The 18,968-nt window shown below is 50.0% G+C and overlaps 1 protein-coding gene across 3 annotated transcripts in view; it reads right to left on the bottom strand.

The window, feature by feature from the left end:
- Btbd11 (BTB domain containing 11) overlaps positions 1–18,968 on the bottom strand; it is a 267,822-nt gene that overhangs the window by 102,026 nt on the left and 146,828 nt on the right. For all 3 annotated transcript variants that reach the window (XM_028883645.2, XM_028883643.2, XM_028883644.2), the window contains exon 2: positions 11,053–11,202. In XM_028883645.2, coding sequence (XP_028739478.1) covers positions 11,053–11,202 — 150 coding nt within the window. The remainder of the gene's footprint in view (positions 1–11,052; positions 11,203–18,968) is intronic.

The following is an 18,968-nucleotide window of genomic DNA, read 5'->3' as shown; positions in this document are numbered from 1 at the left end:
GATTTTCACCCTCACTATCTCTGTTTGGAACTCTCCACTCTGTAAGTGCTACCTGCTGTCTTCCCTGTTTGTGACATGAGCCTCAAACAAAAATTCATTTTTTTCATCAGCTGCTCTGAGCTTGGGCAGCTGGAGTTCAGTTCAAGGAAGCTATCTGAGAATCTATCCACTGATAATTCTGTTTCTCAAATGTCAGCCAACTGGGAATTACCATCATGATGTCTCTTTTATCTGTGCACATCTTGTACAATTTATTTACTTAATATTTCTCTTTAAATTGCCTTACTTGTTCATACAAATAAATTTATTTTAAAAGGAAACTTTATATCAGTACCATAAATGGAAGACCAATATTTCCTCATGCTCATGAAATATACATAGTAATTAAAATTAAAAAGGTTCTGTGCATCACCTACAATCATCTTCCGTGACAGCCCAGGGGATGCATCTCGAACCTGTCTAGCTCCAGCTCTTATGTACAGCCCCTTAGAAGCGGAGACTGTTGTGAGCCAGGGGTGACTCCTGGAAAAGGATCACACATTCCGAGAGGGGGCTGCTTCTGCCCAAATCTATGCTGAGACCGCCCCTTCATTCTGAAAAGAAGGAAGGGAAAGAAGTGAGAAAAGGAGAGAGGAGTGTGTAAGGGGCAAGAAGAGAGGAGGAGAGGAGAGGAGGGAGGGGAGGGAAGGAGAGGGGAGGGGAGAGAAGGGAGGGGAGAGGAGAGGAGGGGAGGGGAGAGGGAGTAGAGAAGGAGAGGGGAGGGAGAGGAGAGAAGGGAAGAGGAGGGGAGAGGAGAGGAGGAGAGGGGAGGGAAGGGGAGGGGAGAGGAGAGGAGGAGAGGGGAGGGAAGGGGAAGGGAGAGGAGAGGAGGAGAGGGGAGGAAGGGGAGGGAGAGGAGAGGAGGAGAGGGGAGGGAAGGGAGGGGAGAGGAGAGGAGGAGAGGGGAGGGAAGGGGAGGGAGAGGAAAGAAGGGGAGGAGAGGAAGGGAGGGGAGAGGAGGGAAGGGAGGAGAGGGAAGGGAGGGGAGGAGAGGGAAGGGAGGGGAGGGAAGGGGAGGGGAGAGGAGAGGAGGAGAGGGAGGGAAGGGGAGGGGAGAGGAGAGGAGGAGAGGGGAGGGAAGGGGAGGGGAGAGGAGAGAAGGGAGGAGAGGGAAGGGAAGGGGAGGGGAGAGGAGAGTAGGGGAGGAGAGGGAGGGAAGGGGAGGGAGAGGAGAGAAGGGGAGGAGAGGGAAGGGGAGGGGAGAGGAGAGAGGGGAGGAGAGGGGAGGGAAGGGGAGGGGAGAGGAGAGAAAGGGAGGAGAGGGAAGGGAGGGGAGGAGAGGAAGGGAGGGAGGGAGGGGGGAGGAGAGAAGGGGAGGAGAGGGAAGGGAGGGGAGGGGAGGAAAGGGGAGGGAGAGGGAAGGGGAGGGGAGGGAGGAAAGGGGAGGAAAGGGAGGGGGGAGGAGAGAAGGGGAGGAGAGGAAGGGAGGGAGGGGAGGAAAGGGGAGGGAAGGGAGGGAGAGGAGAGAAGGGAGGAGAGGGAAGGGGAGGGAGGGAGGAAAGGGGAGGGAAGGGGAGGGGGGAGGAGAGAAGGGGAGGAGAGAGAAGGGGAGGCGAGGGAAGGGGAGAGGAGAGGAAGAAACAGGTATAGAAAGTGATGAGGGAGGGTTCAGTGGGGAGCAGGCACAGTAAGGTATCTTCAGGGGGTGATAGTATAGCTGAGACTTGAAGGAAGCCAAGCAGAAACCCTGTGAGTACCGGGGACAAGAGCTTTCTGGGCATGAGAGCAGCTAGTGAGATGCCTCTGGCAGAAGCATGAGGGGGGTGTGTCAGTTCTCTGACCAAAGGCAACTTGGAGGAAGAGAGAGTTTATTTGGCTTACATTTCCATCACTATAGGAAGTCAGGGCAGGAACTCAAACAGGAATCCTAAGCAGAAACCACAGAGGAACATTGCTAGCTAGCTCACTCACAGGCTCAGGCTTAGCTAGCCTTCTTACACAGTCCAGGTCTACCTGACTAGGGATGCTGCCACCCACAGTGGGCTGGACCATCCCACATCAATTAGTGATTAAGAAAACACCCCAAGGACATGCCTACAGTTCAGTCTGTTGGAGGCAGTTTCTCAGCTGAGGTTCCTGCTTCCTAGACGACTCTAGTTTGTGTCCGATTGACAAGAGCTAACCAGAACACAAGATGATATAAGCAGTAACATTTGCTGAGGAGAAAGTACCGCCCTGCTGGGGAGAGGCGACTTTCCCACCAGACAAGCTGTCTGAAAGGTGGGCAGGGCTCATGGGTGCAGCTTCTGATGAGGTGTCATCCTCACTGGGATGGCTTTTCAGTGATGCAACTGCCTGTCCTGTAAGTAACTCCAGTAAACTCAATAAGCCAGACTCGGGTGGAGTCGTTTGACCTATCACTGATGCCTATCTTGGGGGAGTAGATGCCTCCTCAGGAAGTCCAGCCCCATCATCACTCAGGGGTGCCCACAGCTGCCCACAGACTCCAAGTCAGTGTGGGGATGACATGCTCCCTTAGAATGTCACCTCACCGTTATGTTTTGAGGCCATGTATATGTTCATCTCCCCCAGCTCTAAAGTCCAGTAGGAACTTGGTATTAGTCCGGCTTATACTCTTTGAGCTCCCAAACCTACAGCATTTTCTTCAGTCTTTGTGTCATAGAGAGGTCACTTCAGGCTATTAATTTGTCATTCCAGGGACATTTGCTGAGCTGTGGGTGGTATACGAGATGCTCAGAATATAAAGTTTATTCAGATATGGCAGAGAGGACGAAGAAAGCCATTTGAACCAAGACCTTCCTACTTTCTGGCTATGTATCCTTGGGCAAGACACTATCCTTCCTCACACCCAACTTTAGTTATCTGTGAAGTGGGAATACTAATAATGCCTGGAGTGAATGTCATGTCCTTTACACACAGAAGATTCAGAAGTGGTGAGTGATTTTACCCCAAGACTATACATCCATCAGCATTCCACCACAGTGACAAAATACCTAAAGTAACCTACTACAGGGGGAATGAATTTTGTCTACGGTCCCTGGACTCCGCCACTCTGGGTCTGTGGCAGCTCAGTACCTCACGGGACAAGCATTAGATAGAAGACCCATCTTCACCTCACAGCATCCAGGAGACAGCAAGAGAGACAGGGAGGGCTGGCATCCCAATATTCCCTTCAAGGACACCCCACACCCAGTGGCCACTGGCTGGAAGATAAGCTTCCGAGTGGAAGATAAGCTTTTGACACATGGCCTTGGGGAGCTTTCAGGATAAGAAGTGAAGCCCCATAACAGGAGGGCTAAAGGCAAGAGCTCCAGGCATCCCAGCGGCCCAGGGCAGTTCAGAATCTTAACGTAATTTACTGAAGGAACAAGCAAAGTGGCATGGGGAGAGCCTTCAGGGCCGGTCCCCTCCTCAGGGACTTGACAACCTTTCTGAATGTTGTGTATCTCCAGTTTAGTTCAGAACCTGTATACCCCCAGAGCAAACTGCAGGTCCTCAGATCTGGAGGACCACAGCCCCACCTGGTACCCCATCCTTATGGAGGGGGCTCTGGGATCTGAGTGGTGCCTCTTCAGGTGACCCTGGTGGGATGTGTGGCAGATTTACCCTCTGAAGCCTGGATTCGATTTCCAGTCCTTCAGCTCACAGGTGAGACTGATGGAGGACATACAGCTTCAGTTCCTCTTGCTTCCACCCCCAGATCACAAAGTAGGGACAAGACATCAAAAGCACATCTGTAGATTTATCACAGCATCTCTATTAATTATTTATTGATGCTGTAACAAAATACCCAACAAAAGCACCTTGAGGACGAAGTGTTTATTCTGGCCCACAGTGTGAGAAGCCAGTCCATCAAGGCTGGGGAGGCATGGAAGCAGGGGTTTGAAGCAGATGGTTACACTGTCTAGAGGCAGAAAGCAGACAGAGATGTTTCAGGGGCTCAGCTTCCTTTCTCCTTATTCAGTCCGGGACCCTGGCTCATGGGATAGCATCATTCACATTCAGGGGAGATCTCCCTTCCTTTGGTTAAACCTTTCTGAAAACATCCTCATAGACACACCCAGAGGTGTGTTTCTGCAGTGATTCTAAACTCATCACATTAACAATCGAGATTAGCCAGCATGGCACCCGGGTTCCATAGACGTCAGTGGATGCTATTATCGTTACTAGCTGTTAAGAAGGGCTTCTGCTCTTGAATATTTCACCCATGAGACTATTTCAAGAGCTAAGAATCTCACCTCTGCTGCAAAAACAGTGGTTTCTACCACCCACCTGGAAAGAACAATCTTTGAATATGAAGAACAGCTCTGTGTCCAGAGAGAGAGAGAGAGAGAGAGAGAGAGAGAGAGAGAGAGAGAGAGAGAGACAGAGAGAGAGAGAGAGAGAGAGAGAGAGAGAGAGAGAGAGAGAGAGAGAGAGAGAGAGAGAGAGAGTCAGTCTGTGTTGATTCAGACTGCAGAGAAGGCCAACCTAAATTACAGTCAGATCTGAAGAGAGGAATCTTATTAGCTCCCTTCTATGCTGGGTCTTATCACAGCATTCTGCACACCGACTTCAGGCCCAGCTTAATGAACGCACAAAACACACTCGCAATTAGCAACACCCATTTGTGTGCCAACAATTCACACATGAAAGTCAACATCCAGTGACGATGGTGTTTAATTTACACAGCAAATCATCCTTAAACACAATCTCTGCAGCACGTTGCTCCCATGGGCTGCCTGTTTAGGTAACCATGGATTTGCTTAGCAAATTCTTTCTTAGAACAGAGGCTGGGTGGGCCCCTTGAGGTGCTTCAGGACTAACCTTTGTATATGTATGTGTTAAATGTACGTAAAGGGGTGTGTGTGTGTGTGTGTGTGTGTGTGTGTGTGTGTGTGTGTGTGTGTAGGTCAGAGGTCAACATCTGTCTATTCAGTTGTTCTCCATCTTATTTTTTGAAACAGGGTCTTTTGAACCTGAACTATTGATTTGGCTAGGCTGGGAACATTCTGGTCCTCCTGTTTCCACCCCTACTTCCTGTTCCCAGGTGCTAGGGTTATAGATGCTCTTATGCGGGTGCTGAGGATCTAAACTTGTGTCCTCATACTTGCTTTAGAAGCACTTTACTGACCGGACCATCTTCCCAGCCATGGGACTAACTTTTGACAGGACAGTGTATGTGGGCTGCATGACCTGGAGGCCTCTTCCCAAGCAATGTACACACAGACATGTTCCAGTCCTATAGTCAGGTTCTACAGCTAGAGGGCCAAGGACATATCACAAAATGGGAAACTCCGAATGTATGGTATTCTGTCTTCTAGAATGCTTTCCACGAGTGTTGCCTGGAGCCTTTGTACACACTCAAGACACCCTGGGAGTGTGTTAAAATGCAAATATTCCTTACCTCCTTGTGGATACCTCAGAATCTTATTCATACATGTCACAACCTCAGAGTTATGTGGTCATCAGACTTGCTGCTAGATCCTGTCATATCGTGTGCTAATAAAAGTGCAGAATGTGGGGCTGGAGAGATGGCTCCATGGTTAGGAGCATTTGTTGCACTTCCAGAAGACCTGGCCTTGATTCCCAGCACCCTCGTGGTGGATCACAAGCACCTGAAACTCCAGTTCCAGGAGATCTGACACTCTCTTTTGGCCTCCTTAGACACTTCACGCACACGTTGTACATATGAACTTGTAGGCAAAACACTCATACACATAAAATAAAGATAAATCTTAAAACAGCACAGAATGACTATGCTATGGTTTAAATGCAAAGATTTGGTTTCCTTTGTGTGTTATGCATTAAAAAATGTTCTAAGGCAGCTTCTCTAGACTTCACAAGACTGCCAACAGAGTAATGTTACTAAAAATCTTTGGATCAACCATACAACCAGGAGTCAGAAGGTATTGTTACTGGGGTTATCTCATGGCTTACGGGTCTCAAAGGGATGGGGCTCCAACTTCCCAACCCAGAGGCCAGGAAAGCAGCTATTTTGTTATGATTTGCATATGAGGTATCCTTCACTTAAGAGGCTCATCTCTTGCAAGTTTGGCTCCTGGCTAGTGGTGCTGTTTTGGAAGGTTCTAGAAACTTTGGGAGGTAAAAACCTAGGTAGAGAAGTAGTTTCTGGAGATAGGTCCCTGAGGGTATCATGTCCCTGCTTTCTTCCTGTCTTGCTCTTGGCATCCTGTTTTCATAGAGGTAAGAAAGTGCCCTTGGACACATACTCCCACCACCATGATGTTCTGTCTCCTAGTGAGCCAAGAAACAGAACCAAGAGGCCGGGGAGGAACCCTCTGAAACTGTGAGCCCAGATAGACCCTTTTCCTCACATTGTTCTGTCAGGCAGTTGGTGACCATGAAAAAAGGTGACAAATTCGGTGCCTGTGCCAGCCTCCTGGTCCCTCATGACCTGCTACCACAGAGATGCAGCATGTGCCCCAAATGGCCATGTCCTGCATGGGCCAGGGACTCCTGCAGGTGGGATTCTGGGTACAGAAGCTTCTGAGTGCTCCAGATCTGCTGGAATTGCTGTATCAACTTCTGCACGGTTTAGTGGTGCAGAAATCCACACTCCAGCTCCACCAGGAACTGATAGATGAGCTTTGTAACCATCCACTGAGTCTCGAGCAAATACAGCTAGAGTTTCCTTTGCTTGTTGTCCTGGTCAGTTTTTATTGTCAACTTGACACAGGCAAGAAGTCACATGGAAAGAGAGGATCTCAACAGAGGGATTTCTCAGGCCATTCTCAGACCTGTGGGGGAACCGTCCTGACTGTTGATTGATTGATGTGGGAAGGCCTAGCCCACTGTGGGCGGCGCCATCCCCAGGCAGGTAGTGTTGAGTTATGTAAGAAAGCAGGATGGCCATGAGCTGGGAGCAAGCCAGTAAGCCACATTCTTCCACTACCTCTGCTTCAGCTCTTGCCTCCAGGCTCCTGCCTGAGTTTGTGCCTGGACTTCCCTCAGTGATGGAGTGTGACCCGAAAGTGGAAGCTGAAATAAACCCTTTCCTCTTCCAGGTTGCTTTTGGTCATGAGCCTTTTATCACAGCAACAGAGAAGAAACAGATAGAGTTGGTCTGGCTGGAGGGCACAAGCCTGAATTAGGGGGTATACAACCAAGCATCCTTTAAACCTGGGACACCCCAACCTTGACTGTTCCTCTGTGTGAGTATTTTTTGCATCGCTATGGCAACATGCCTGACAGAAACGAGAGAAGAAAGATTTTCTTCGGCTCACAGGTTCAGTCCTCTGAAACCCTGTGTCCTCTCTTGGCCTCACGTGCTTGGGCAGAATACCATGATGACAGGAATGTGTGGTAAAGGTTGTTCTTTGCTTCTTTGTGGGTGGGAAATAGAGAGAGGGAGGCATATAGGAAGACGCCAGTGTGAGACACGTATCCCCCAAGACGCCCCCAGTGACCTGCTTCCTCTAACTTGGCCCCTGCCTCCTGCCTCTTGCTACCTACCAACAATGCTATCACATTACGAATCCTTCAGGGGATGAGTCCATTCATTAGAACCAAACCTCCATGATCTCATCGTCTCTGGAAACACCATCACAGTCACACTGAGAAGAATGCTTCCTAATCTTTTAGACATGTCTTAATTTTTTTACACTGTTTATTTGTGTATTATGTGTGTGAATGTGCACATTTCAAGGCATGCATGGGGGTGTGTCAGAGGACAGAGGAGAGGGTTCCCTTCTTTCATGTGGGTCGTGAGGATGGAATTTGGGTCATTAGGCTTGGCGGCAGCACCTGAGCCCACAGAGCCGACCCCGTGGTCCTCTCGGGGCATTTTTTAATCCAATCAAGTCAGCTAGCAAACTTGGCCACACGTTCTAATTTATTTCCTTCATACTCTTTGGAGTCCTCCCCGCTTCCTTCCCTTTGAACTTCATTCTTCCCGCGGCCCTACTACGTACCACACATCTGAGGCTGTTCTACCAGTGAACAATTCGAATATTGTACTGTGAGGAAGAGAGAACAGCTTTCAGCAGGGAGAGGGACAATAAAAAACAATAAAGTGGAATGTGGAGTGTGATTAGGAGAGAGGAAGGAGGGGGTTGTTATGAGTCCTGTGCTTTTTAATTGAGGTAATAAAAGTGTTCTAAAATGGACCATGGTTATGGCTGCACAACCTGGTAAATATACTAGAAATAATTGATTTGTGTCGATTGTGCCTCAACAAGGAGACTATGGAAACACAAATGTATGAAGTACACTGTGGGATGGTAACTGCTGGGCGTAGCACTCAAGAGTGACAGGGGATGAAGGTGGCTATGGACCAATGGACTGAATACTTATGTCCTCTCCAGGTCACATGGGCAGCCTCCGCCCTCCTGTGTGATGGTGTTAGAAAGAAGGGCCTTCAGTGAATGTTTAGGATTGAGCAAGTCCAAGAGGGTGGGGCCCTCATGATTAGGGCCTTATAGGAAGAAGGGGGCTGTAGAGAAGGCTCAGTGTGTTAAGAGCACTGGCTGTTCTTCCAGAGGACCCAAGTTCAATTCCCAGCAGCCACATGGCAGTTCACATCTGTCCAGTTCCAAGACTTCTGATACCCCCACACAGATATCCATGCAGGCAAAACACCAATGAACATAAAATAAAAATCATATATATATTTAAAAAAAGAAGGACCCCCCCACCCCGCAAGAGTGAGAAGGTTCCAACTGCAAGTCAGGCAGAGAGCTCTCACCAGGAGCTGAATATCTGAGCTTGGATTTCTCAGCCTCTAGAACAGTGAGAAATAAATGGCTCTCCCTCTCCTTAATCCCTGCCTCTGTGTATGCACATGTGTGTGAGGGTACCCTGGCCTCTGTGTATGCACATGTGTGTGAGGGTACCCTGGCCTCTGTGTATGCACATGTGTGTGAGGTTGTCCCTGCCTCTGTGTATGCACATGTGTGTGAGGGTACCCTGTCCTCTGTGTATGCACATGTGTGTGAGGGTACCCCGGCCTCTGTGTATGCACATGTGTGTGAGGGTGTCCCTGCCTCTGTGTATGCACATGTGTGTGAGGGTACCCTGGCCTCTGTGTATGCACATGTGTGTGAGGGTACCCCGGCCTCTGTGTATGCACATGTGTGTGAGGGTACCCCGGCCTCTGTGTATGCACATGTGTGTGAGGGTGTCCCTGCCTCTGTGTATGTACACGTGTGTGAGGGTACCCTGTCTCTGTGTATGCACATGTGTGTGAGGGTGTCCCTGCCTCTGTGTATGCACATGTGTGTGAGGGTGTCCCTGCCTCTGTGTATGCACATGTGTGTGAGGGTGTCCCTGCCTCTGTGTATGCACATGTGTGTGAGGGTGTCCCTGCCTCTGTGTATGTACACGTGTATGAGGGTACCCCGGCCTCTGTGTATGCACATGTGTGTGAGGGTGTCCCTGCCTCTGGGTATGTACACATGTGTGTGAGGGTGTCCCTGCCTCTGTGTATGCACATGTGTGTGAGGGTGTCCCTGCCTCTGTGTATGCACATGTGTGTGAGGGTGTCCCTGCCTCTGTGTATGTACATGTGTGTGAGGGTACCCTGGCCTCTGTGTATGCACATGTGTGTGAGGGTGTCCCTGCCTCTGTGTATGCACATGTGTGTGAGGGTACTCTGGCCTCTGTGTATGCACATGTGTGTGAGGGTATCCCTGCCTCTGTGTATGTACACATGTGTGAGGGTACCCCGGCCTCTGTGTATGCACATGTGTGTGAGGGTGTCCCTGCCTCTGTGTATGCACATGTGTGTGAGTGTGTCCCTGCCTCTGTGTATGCACACGTGTGTGAGGGTGTCCCTGCCTCTGTGTATGCACATGTGTGTGAGGGTACCCTGTCTCTGTGTATGCACATGTGTGTGAGGGTGTCCCTGCCTCTGTGTATGCACATGTGTGTGAGGGTACCCTGTCTCTGTGTATGCACATGTGTGTGAGGGTGTCCCTGCCTCTGTGTATGCACATGTGTGTGAGGGTACCCTGGCCTCTGTGTATGTACACGTGTGTGAGAGTACCCCGGCCTCTGTGTATGCACATGTGTGTGAGGGTATCCCTGCCTCTGTGTATGCACATGTGTGTGAGGGTGTCCCTGCCTCTGTGTATGCACATGTGTGTGAGGGTACCCTGTCTCTGTGTATGCACATGTGTGTGAGGGTGTCCCTGCCTCTGTGTATGCACATGTGTGTGAGGGTACCCCTGCCTCTGGGTATGTACACATGTGTGAGGATACCCTTGGGGGCCAGAAGAGGCCTTCTGGAGGAGGAACTGGAGTTACAGTTAGCTGTGAGCCTCCAGATATCCCTGATAGGAACTGAATTAGAATCCTCTGCCAAGCAGCAAGCGCTTTTAACTGTTAAGCCATCTCTCAAGCCCTGAGGACAAGTCTCTTGAGTCCCCTGTCTACTCTGGTATTTTATTTTTGGAGCCCGAAGTAAGACAACATCCTCAGAGAGTTATTGTTTCTCAGTGATGAGAAGAAAGGCGTGGAGAGTTGTTTTGGCCGGGGGATCAGTCAGTGCAAAGGTCCTGAGATTTCCTTCTTACAGTCAAGGAGCAGAAAGGGCCAAAGGAAGGGCAGAGGGTAGCGAGTAGGAGGTCAGAAAGGGACCAGTGGAGAGTTCCGGAAGAAGAGAGAGAGTTAATCGGACATGTGTGGCCAACAGATGCTGCCATGGAAATCAACAGTTCATGGGCACCATTTAGTTTAGGGACCATGTATATTGTCTGCGGCAGGCTGGGTGCCAAGCCCCGAGATGGGCATCTGCGCATTCCATATCAGAACCACACCCTGTGTGGGCTGAGATCATTTCTTCTATGTAATTGAAAAGGAAACTGAGGCTCAGGGCAGATGAGGAGTGGATTCCATCTACAGTACTGACAGAGCTGGGACACTTACCAGGCCCTCCTTCCTCCAGACCGTTCCCGTTTTCACTAGCAAAGCTTTGCACACACAGCAAGCGCTCAATAAAGGTGCACTGGCCAGGTAAGCGTGAGCACTTATGGCATGATAGACTAGCATGCCACTGGGTACAGAGAGGTTAAGTGTCAAGGGTGCCAGGCTGAGGAGCCAGTGTCCACTTACTGAGCTCGGCGATGCTGCCCACACGTGTGGCCAGCAGGGACTGTTCGATGGTCCTCAGCTCCGACTGGCTGAACATGGGGAGTTCTCCAGGCTTGCTGGGCCGCTGTGGGTCTCGGTGCAGGTTCAGGCTCTCTGGCAAGCTCAGCACACCTGAGACAGAGAAGAATAAATTGTTACTTTTTAGTTCACCAGAAGAGACAAGCCACACCTCAAACTGTCAGAAGATGAGAAGGGAACCCATGCTCTGGACTCTCAATGCCTTTTGAGACAGGATAGTATATAGAGCTCAGGCTGGCTGAAAACTCATTATGTAGCCAAGGATGACCTTGAACTTCTAACCCTCCTGCCTGTGTCTCCTGAGTGCTGGCATTACAGTGCTGTGCATACCCGCTTGCAGTTTATTTGGTGCTGGGGATTAAACTCTGGGCTGTATCCATGCTAGGCATACAGAAACCAGCTGAACTGCATCCCAGCCCAGGACCCCTTTTAGACATGGATGCTGATTTTAACAAATGTGAGCATTGTCTGGACACTACATTTCCAAAGACCACGAAACAGAATCTTTCCCCGGCCTGGCAATGATTCTGTCCACTGAAAGATGCTTCTCCTGAACCCAGAGATCACTGCATCATCCTCCCTCCCAGAGACAGCCTAATTATTCTGGTGTTGGGGAGGCAGTCCCTGCTGGTGGTGGCCTCTGAAGATTTCCTTCGTTGACTCAGTAAATTAACTGATGTGGACGGGATGTGATCTCAAGGCAAGGCTTTGGGATTTCTCTGTCGTGATGCATATGGGGGTGGAGGTCAGGGGAAAGTCTCTAAGACTTCAGTACCGTGTGCAGTGAATGTCCACAGAAATCCCCAGAACACAGCACTCTTTCCTCCCATTCTGCTCTGCAAACCTTCAGTGACAGCCTAAGCATAGCTATGTGGCCGACCCAGAGGCATTTACCCATCCGTAGCCACCCCAGGAGGAGACAGTGTGGTCCTGCTCAAGTCTGATTAATAGACTTACTTTGATCAAGGCTATGTTAACAGAATCAGAGGCCTGAAAAATGCTTGTGACATTGAACTTGCTATCTTGAGCTCTGCCTTTATCATGGGCAAAACATGACCCAGCTAGCTGGCTCATCTAAGGAAGGAGAGAGAGAGAGAGAGAGAGAGAGAGAGAGAGAGAGAGAGAGAGAGAGAGAGAGAGAGGTGCCGGATGATGTTAGTCCACTGGCAGAGGGAGAGGAAGCAGAATGCGAAGCCAGCACTCAGTTTCACTCCCCATCCTGCTCACATCACAGATCCCAGTGGCTCCCCCCATATCCTGCCACTCATGGTGCTGGCTGAGACCGTGGAGAAGGCAGCTGGAGCAAACCTTGTTTTGAATGAATGATAACAGTGGCTAAAGGATACAAATGCCCATTCGATTTTAACATTCCTATAGTCCGGAAATGATAAGTTTCCATTAAAGACTGTTTCCAACTGCCTATTTGTCAAACACTTTGTAGCTCTGAAGAACGTACTTTGTATCACAGCCCAGTGCACAGCGATATGCTTTTCATGTTTGCCTTCAACAGTCTTCCACAGAAAACTGCCCGCCTTTACTGTGTTTTGTTTTTCCCTTCTCCTCTGTCTTATCAATAGTAAAAACAAAACAAAACGGATGGCTGCAGCCCCTGATGGCTTCGAGGACCCACCGAGGAGTTGGAACAGGCAGTGTGGGTGTGAAACACCACACCCGGCAGGCAGGCCAGCACAGCCTCACTGTTCCCGGGATACCTGAAGATCTTCCAGTTTTCAGGGATGACTAGACCTTCAGAGAGATGCCCACATGCAGAGGACACTTCTGCCTCTCTAACATCCTCCTTTTGGACCCAGGCTGTGATGCTCTAATCCTTCCTTACATGACCTGTGACGTCAGAGGCCAGACCAAGAAGCTGTTGCCATGGCAATGAGTCTTGGGTCTGTCCCTCCCTGAGGTCCCTGATGTCTCTGTGACTCTAGCACAGGACCTCCTACCCTCTTAAGGAGGTAACTACAAATGACAACAGAAAACCAGGACCCAGGACTGAGGTAAGTCTCGCGGACCCCTCACTTGCCCGGGGTGGGGGGCAGGATTAGGGGCTTAAGCAGCCGAGAATGAGGTCTTGAACCTCACTGGCTATGTGTTAACCAGATCTGCAGCTGTATGCTGCTCCACCAGGATCAACAGGCGCCGGAGAAAGAAACTTGAGTCTGGAACCCCCACAGGAGAAAGAAATTTGGGTCTGAACCCCAAGCCTCACCCTGGCCTGACGCTTCCAGTACTTGACCTTGGACAGGCCACAGAACCTCTCCGGACCTTGGTGCCCTCTTTATGAAGTGGGGGATGGGACAAATCACTGGATTCTCCTTTTCTCTGGGGAGTCAGGGGAGTGAAATGAGATCTTGTGGGCTAGCTTTCATGTGTTAAGCAGAAAGGCCTCCACACATGGACCTGAGATGAAATCAGCATACAAACCCCTGCTGTGGATTTCTTCACACTTCACTGTGCAGATGAACAATCCCTATTGGAACTGCTTTGGAGAGTTATGGAATTCAAATATGGGAATCATTTATTCAAAGACGCTTTAAAAACTAGATGACAGAGATTTATAAAATCTATAATTGATCTATTATGCCAAGATTATATATCAGGCTTTTCCTTTTGAGAACTCCATACAGGGTGTCTTAGTTAAGATTTTATCACTGTGATGAGACACCATGACCACGGCAACTGTTATATAGGAAATCATTTAGTTGGGGCTGGCTTACAGTTCAGAGGTTTAGTCATTGTCATGGTGGGAAGCATGGAGGCATGCTGGCAGACATGGTGCTGGAGAAGGAGCCGAGTGTTCTACATCCAGACTGAATTGGCAGGCAGCAGGAAGAGAAAGCGAGCCCCTGGGCCTGGCTTGGGCTTCTGAAACCTCAAAGCCCACCCCAGTGACACACTTCCTCCAGCAAGGCCACACCTCCTTGTTAGGCCACTCCCTACAAGTCTACAGGTGGCAATTTCATTAAAACCACCACGTAGGACTTAACACATAAACTGAAATAATTATTTTTTTCTAGTGTAAGAGAGTACCTATGTGAATAAGAAGGCCAGAGCATCATTTTTAGTGTCAATGAAAGCCTATTATTGCATCTGAGGATAGAATGGCTTGGTGATTAAGACCCAAGTTCAAAACTGAAGTTCGGGGGCCGGTAGGGGAGATGGCTCAGCCAGTCGAGTATTTGCTGTAAGCATGAGGAACTGAGAAGGTTACATAAAAGCCAGATATAGCAGCATGCACCTGTAACCCTAGCTCCGGGGGGTGGGGGTACAGAGAGGGGCTTGCCAGCCAGCCAGCCTAGCCAAATTAGCGAGCCCTAGGTTCAGGGGAGACCTTGTCTAAAAAAATCAGATTGAGATTGATGGAGGAAGACTGCTGATGTTGACTTACAGACTCCATACACAACTTGCACATAAATGTGCACTCACCAGCGTGTACACACACACACACACGCACACGCACCCACGCACGCACGCTGCACCTGAGGAATTTGTCTTTGTGAAACTGGTGGTTCGTGTATTTCACATTTGGCTGAGGAAGGAGTGCATTCAAACCCTCAAAAATGGTTGACGGCTCTTAAAAATCCTATCAAGGGTGCAGGTGAGCTGGACCTATGGGCCTGAGAGCAGGACAGCTGCCCCGGCCCCTCCCTCGGATGCCACAGGGTAGCAAAGGTAAGGGAAATGTGCCCCTCCTTGCTACCTGCAGGAAAGCCGGCCTCGGGGAGATGAGAACGGAAGAGCTGGCTCTGTCCCTCACCCCAATCTGGAGAGTGGACCCTGCACCTCACCTGGGTGAAGCAGTAGAGCTGCCCTGGTTGTGTGAATGTGGGTGAGCCGGACCCGAGGGTGTGAGAGCAGAACACAGCTCCTTGCTCTCTGCCATACTGGATGAGCTAGCAGGGGGCAGTGCTGGAGAGCTTGCCCTGGTGGTGACAATGAGGGAAAGCTGGCAGGCAGACCAACCCAGCTACCCCCCAGGCCCAGAACCAGGGCTGGGAGTTGGCCACCCCAACCCCCACCCCTCTGTGAACTGCTGGAGCACATGAAGGGGCCGGTCCCGCAGACCCACAGCTGTAGGACCTCCATGACACAGGACATCCAGGGGGAGCCCCAGTGAGGACTCAGTACTGATGGGGTGGCAGAAGCCAGAGGCCTCGAACCAGACCAAGGACTCACTGCAATGAACACTGTGTGACTCACTGTGCCACACTCCAGCTTCCATGCCAAGATTTTTTTAAAATTTGTTTTGTTTTGGCTTTACTTTTAAATTTTGTTTTGGGGAGAGACTGCAAGGGCAGAGGGTGGAAACCAGGGAACGGGGCAGGGCGGGTGGTGGTGGTGGGATGAGTGGGATTGGGATACATGATGTGAAGTCCACAAAGAATCAATAAAAAGTTTAAAAAAATCAATTTCCCATTAAGATCCATTCATTTCACTGCTAGGTATTTAACCAAATATTATTTGAAATAAATATTGAACTATTGAAAGTTTAAAAAAATATGATCAATTTATGTCTGTGAATGCTGAATTCACAGCCATCAAGGTTTCACGGCTGCTGCTGAGGAGCAGAAAGGCCAGCATTGCCTGACCTACAGAACTGAGCTCCCTCTCAAGACAGAGCAAACTTCTCCAATGTCCTGGTAGTTTCCCTAACTGCAGAGAGCAGTTAAACGATGACCGTTGTGGGTTATTGTGAGGATTAAACAAAAACACACTGAGAACCTCTGGCCTCCAATGTGAGAGCCTCAAAGATACTCCGCCCTATGGGGCATGAAGTCTCATCTATTCACCATCTGGATTCAGTCTTGAGGGTCATCTTTCCAAAGTCTTGTGTGACTGGACAAAGAGAATCTTTTGGTCAGGTCACTCAGAACGAAAACTGTAAGAAGTGCTGCTCTGTGTGAGATCTTGGACACACCACGTCCAGCGCCTTACCTGTCACGGAGGCCATCAGGCTCTTACGGCCTGCTTCTGCTCTGAGGTGCATAGCACGGCCCTGTGGCAAACACAGCGCCTCGCCTTCCTCTATTTTGTCGCTAGACTTGGGTCAAGGATGTATTTTCCCATGAGGAGAAAACCATGCTAGCCATCCCCCAGCCTTCATCTGCTCACCCTCAGGGATGATGAAGGGGCCAGCCAAGCTTTACTGGGTACCAACTTGGACACCGTGCCAAGCACTTTCTGTGTTTAGATTAAAATGTATTTGACTTCTTGCACCTACACTAGATTAAGCTGTTTTTTTTTGGGGAGGGGGGCATGTAAGGTGACAGTGTGGAACAGTCTCTGGATTCCAGTGACCTTCCTTGGAACCCTAACTACAGCCCTAAACATCCTTTTCATTTCTAAGACTTATGGTGGCTCGATACTCCGTTTCTATAGATTGTCTGTTTTGGTACTTCATGTGAGTAACCAAAGTTATGATGCAGTAATGGAAGGAGCCAGAATCAGAAGATGCATGTGCCATGCTGGGCGTGGGGGGTGACTACATAGGCCTGCCGCTCTGGGCACAGGCTTGGGCTCTGCCCCATGTGCCTCTAGCTGCCAGGGAGAGCTGACTGTACTGGCACTGATGCCAACCTGGACTCCATCTTCCATTAAGCAAGCAAGAAGCTGAAAGCCAGGGTCCACATTCATCTTTACCAAACAGGAAGGAAGGAGCCATGGAAGAGCTCTGGCCGGTGCCAATGCCCACTTTGCCACCTTCCATGGGGGTTGCCAGGCTCGGTTCCTCTGAGCCTACCCCTCCCTCTGCAGCATTTGACACTGCCTGCCTCATGGCTGGCGTAGAGGCTGGAATGGGATAATATATATAGACAACCTGACACAGAGCACGGAGTCAATAAATGTTTGCTAATAAAGTAAGTAAATGAAGTTCTTTGGAGCTAAAGATTTAGGAAGTCAATAACCTAGTCACTGCCAGAAGGCTTTCTTTCACTGTTAAATTTATGAAGAAAAAAAAAAGGAAATATCAGAGTTGTTTTTTTTTTTTTTTTTTTTTTTTTTGCCTATCCCACCAGCTTGGAGTCCCTGTTTTATTTTAAAAGACTTGGCAGCAGGAAGCAGATTTAGGGCTGGCTTAGTGAGCCCCACTGTCTACGAGAACCAGGTTCTTTTCCTGGTAGTGTGAGCATAGCTCCTGGCTCACATTTTGCCCAAGAATGGATTCCCTTTTCAGAGATCTTTCTTAAAAACCCAGGGCACTTAAGAATGAGAGTGGGGGAAAAGTAAATGTAGAGTCTTTCTAGAAATGGGCACCAGGACACACTGAGGTGTGGAGTCAGAAACATGTCTAAGGAAGGGCACGGTGACCTTCTGAAAACACAAATGCTGGGCACGGTGCCTGAGGCCTCGGGCTCAGCTGTGAAGACAGACCTCCACCAGCTGGGATACCGGAGAAACAGAGCAGAGCCTGCTGCATCCCTTGGGTCCTGTGGAGCCTCCCTGAGGCGAGTCCAAGGCAGCCTCAGAGCTTCTCATGCTTCCTAGGGACTTAGTATCAGCTGGGATCTTGAGAATCGGACTCCACAGGCCAGGTTTGGCTCACAACACTGATGTATTTAGTTAGTCTCCCCTTAAGTGCCGGTTTCCTTGGGAATACTACAGAATAATGGAGACTGTTCTAGCATAGCCCTCACAGGGCCACTGGAAGATTAAATGAGTGAAAGACAGCTTGCTCTCTATAAATAGCTCAATAATGGCAGCTGTTATTATAATTGTGGCTGGAGGACAGTCCAGGGGGAACAAAGGCCCAGAGGCAGGTGCTCCACATGTGGGGGAAGTGCCGGAGCAGAGGGTGCAGAGGTGGGATGCAGACCGGCAGTGCGGCGGATCACGGAGGACTTTAGCCACCGGCCACGTTCTCAACCTTCACCTCCAGGGCACCAGGCTTCTCTCTGTTCACAGCCCAGTTCCTAGAAACCGTGGTCTGACACCAGATCACCACTGCTTTCTCCCGCTCTACCTCCACTTCCATTGGTCCAGCGAGTTCAAGGTTGTCGTTCCAAGCCTGACTCAGGATGCCGCACACACGCAGGGCCCTGCTTCTGGAAGCGCTTTCTGTCCAGGCAGCCAGCGAGACAGTGAGAAGTACAGCAGAGACTGTTCCCCGCAGAGGCAGAGAGGCAGGACAGCTAGGATAGAGTCCCAGGCAGGAAGTCGTCCAAGGTGACCCCCCCCACACAAGCTGTCCTTCCCTCCGTGAGCCACAAGCTTTTTTTGAGGCAGGACTTACCCCACTGGGCTAAGTGCTCAGTGGCAGCTGTGCTTTCTGAAGACGTTGTGTAAGAGGCAAGGCACAGAGGCGAGGGCCTGAGAGTGCGGCTCTAACACTGATGCTGAGTGAGGTCGGAGCCACTGGAAGATCCTGAATGGAGAAGGATGGAGTTGCCCTGTCTTTAAAGGGCCACCCCAGTTGGTGGGATGATCATGGACTGTAGGGTGACCAGGGCAGACTCAGGGTAACTACAATAGAGGTCATGAAACAGGCCAAGCAATGAAGACGCTCACAGGGTGTTGGGTGTAAGAAAAAAGAAAAGTCTAATTGTAAGGGGTGCATAGGTCTGCATTTACTCAAGGGGACTGGGTTTGGAAACCATGCCAAGCACACTAGAGATCCATGCTAAGAACATTCCCTCGCCTCTCGTCTTACATGGGAGACCTAGGGTGGCAGGCATTTCTTCCCCTTTCTTTCCTGCCAGTGAGGAGCACTGCTAGCCACACGGGCAGGACTGTTGCCTCCTTCCCCACCCACCTCTTCTCTCCCAGGGTTCTGCCTCTCTGTGTCATCCATGTGATCTCTGCATAGGCCTCAGCGCTTCCGTATTGGAGAGGCTTAAGAGGGAAGAACAAAA

Source organism: Peromyscus leucopus, chromosome 18 (genome assembly GCF_004664715.2).
Source record: "Peromyscus leucopus breed LL Stock chromosome 18, UCI_PerLeu_2.1, whole genome shotgun sequence".
NCBI classification, from domain to species: Eukaryota; Metazoa; Chordata; class Mammalia; order Rodentia; family Cricetidae; genus Peromyscus; species Peromyscus leucopus.
The sequence above is the reverse complement of the archived record's forward strand: the minus strand, read 5'-3'. Positions and strand labels throughout refer to the sequence as shown.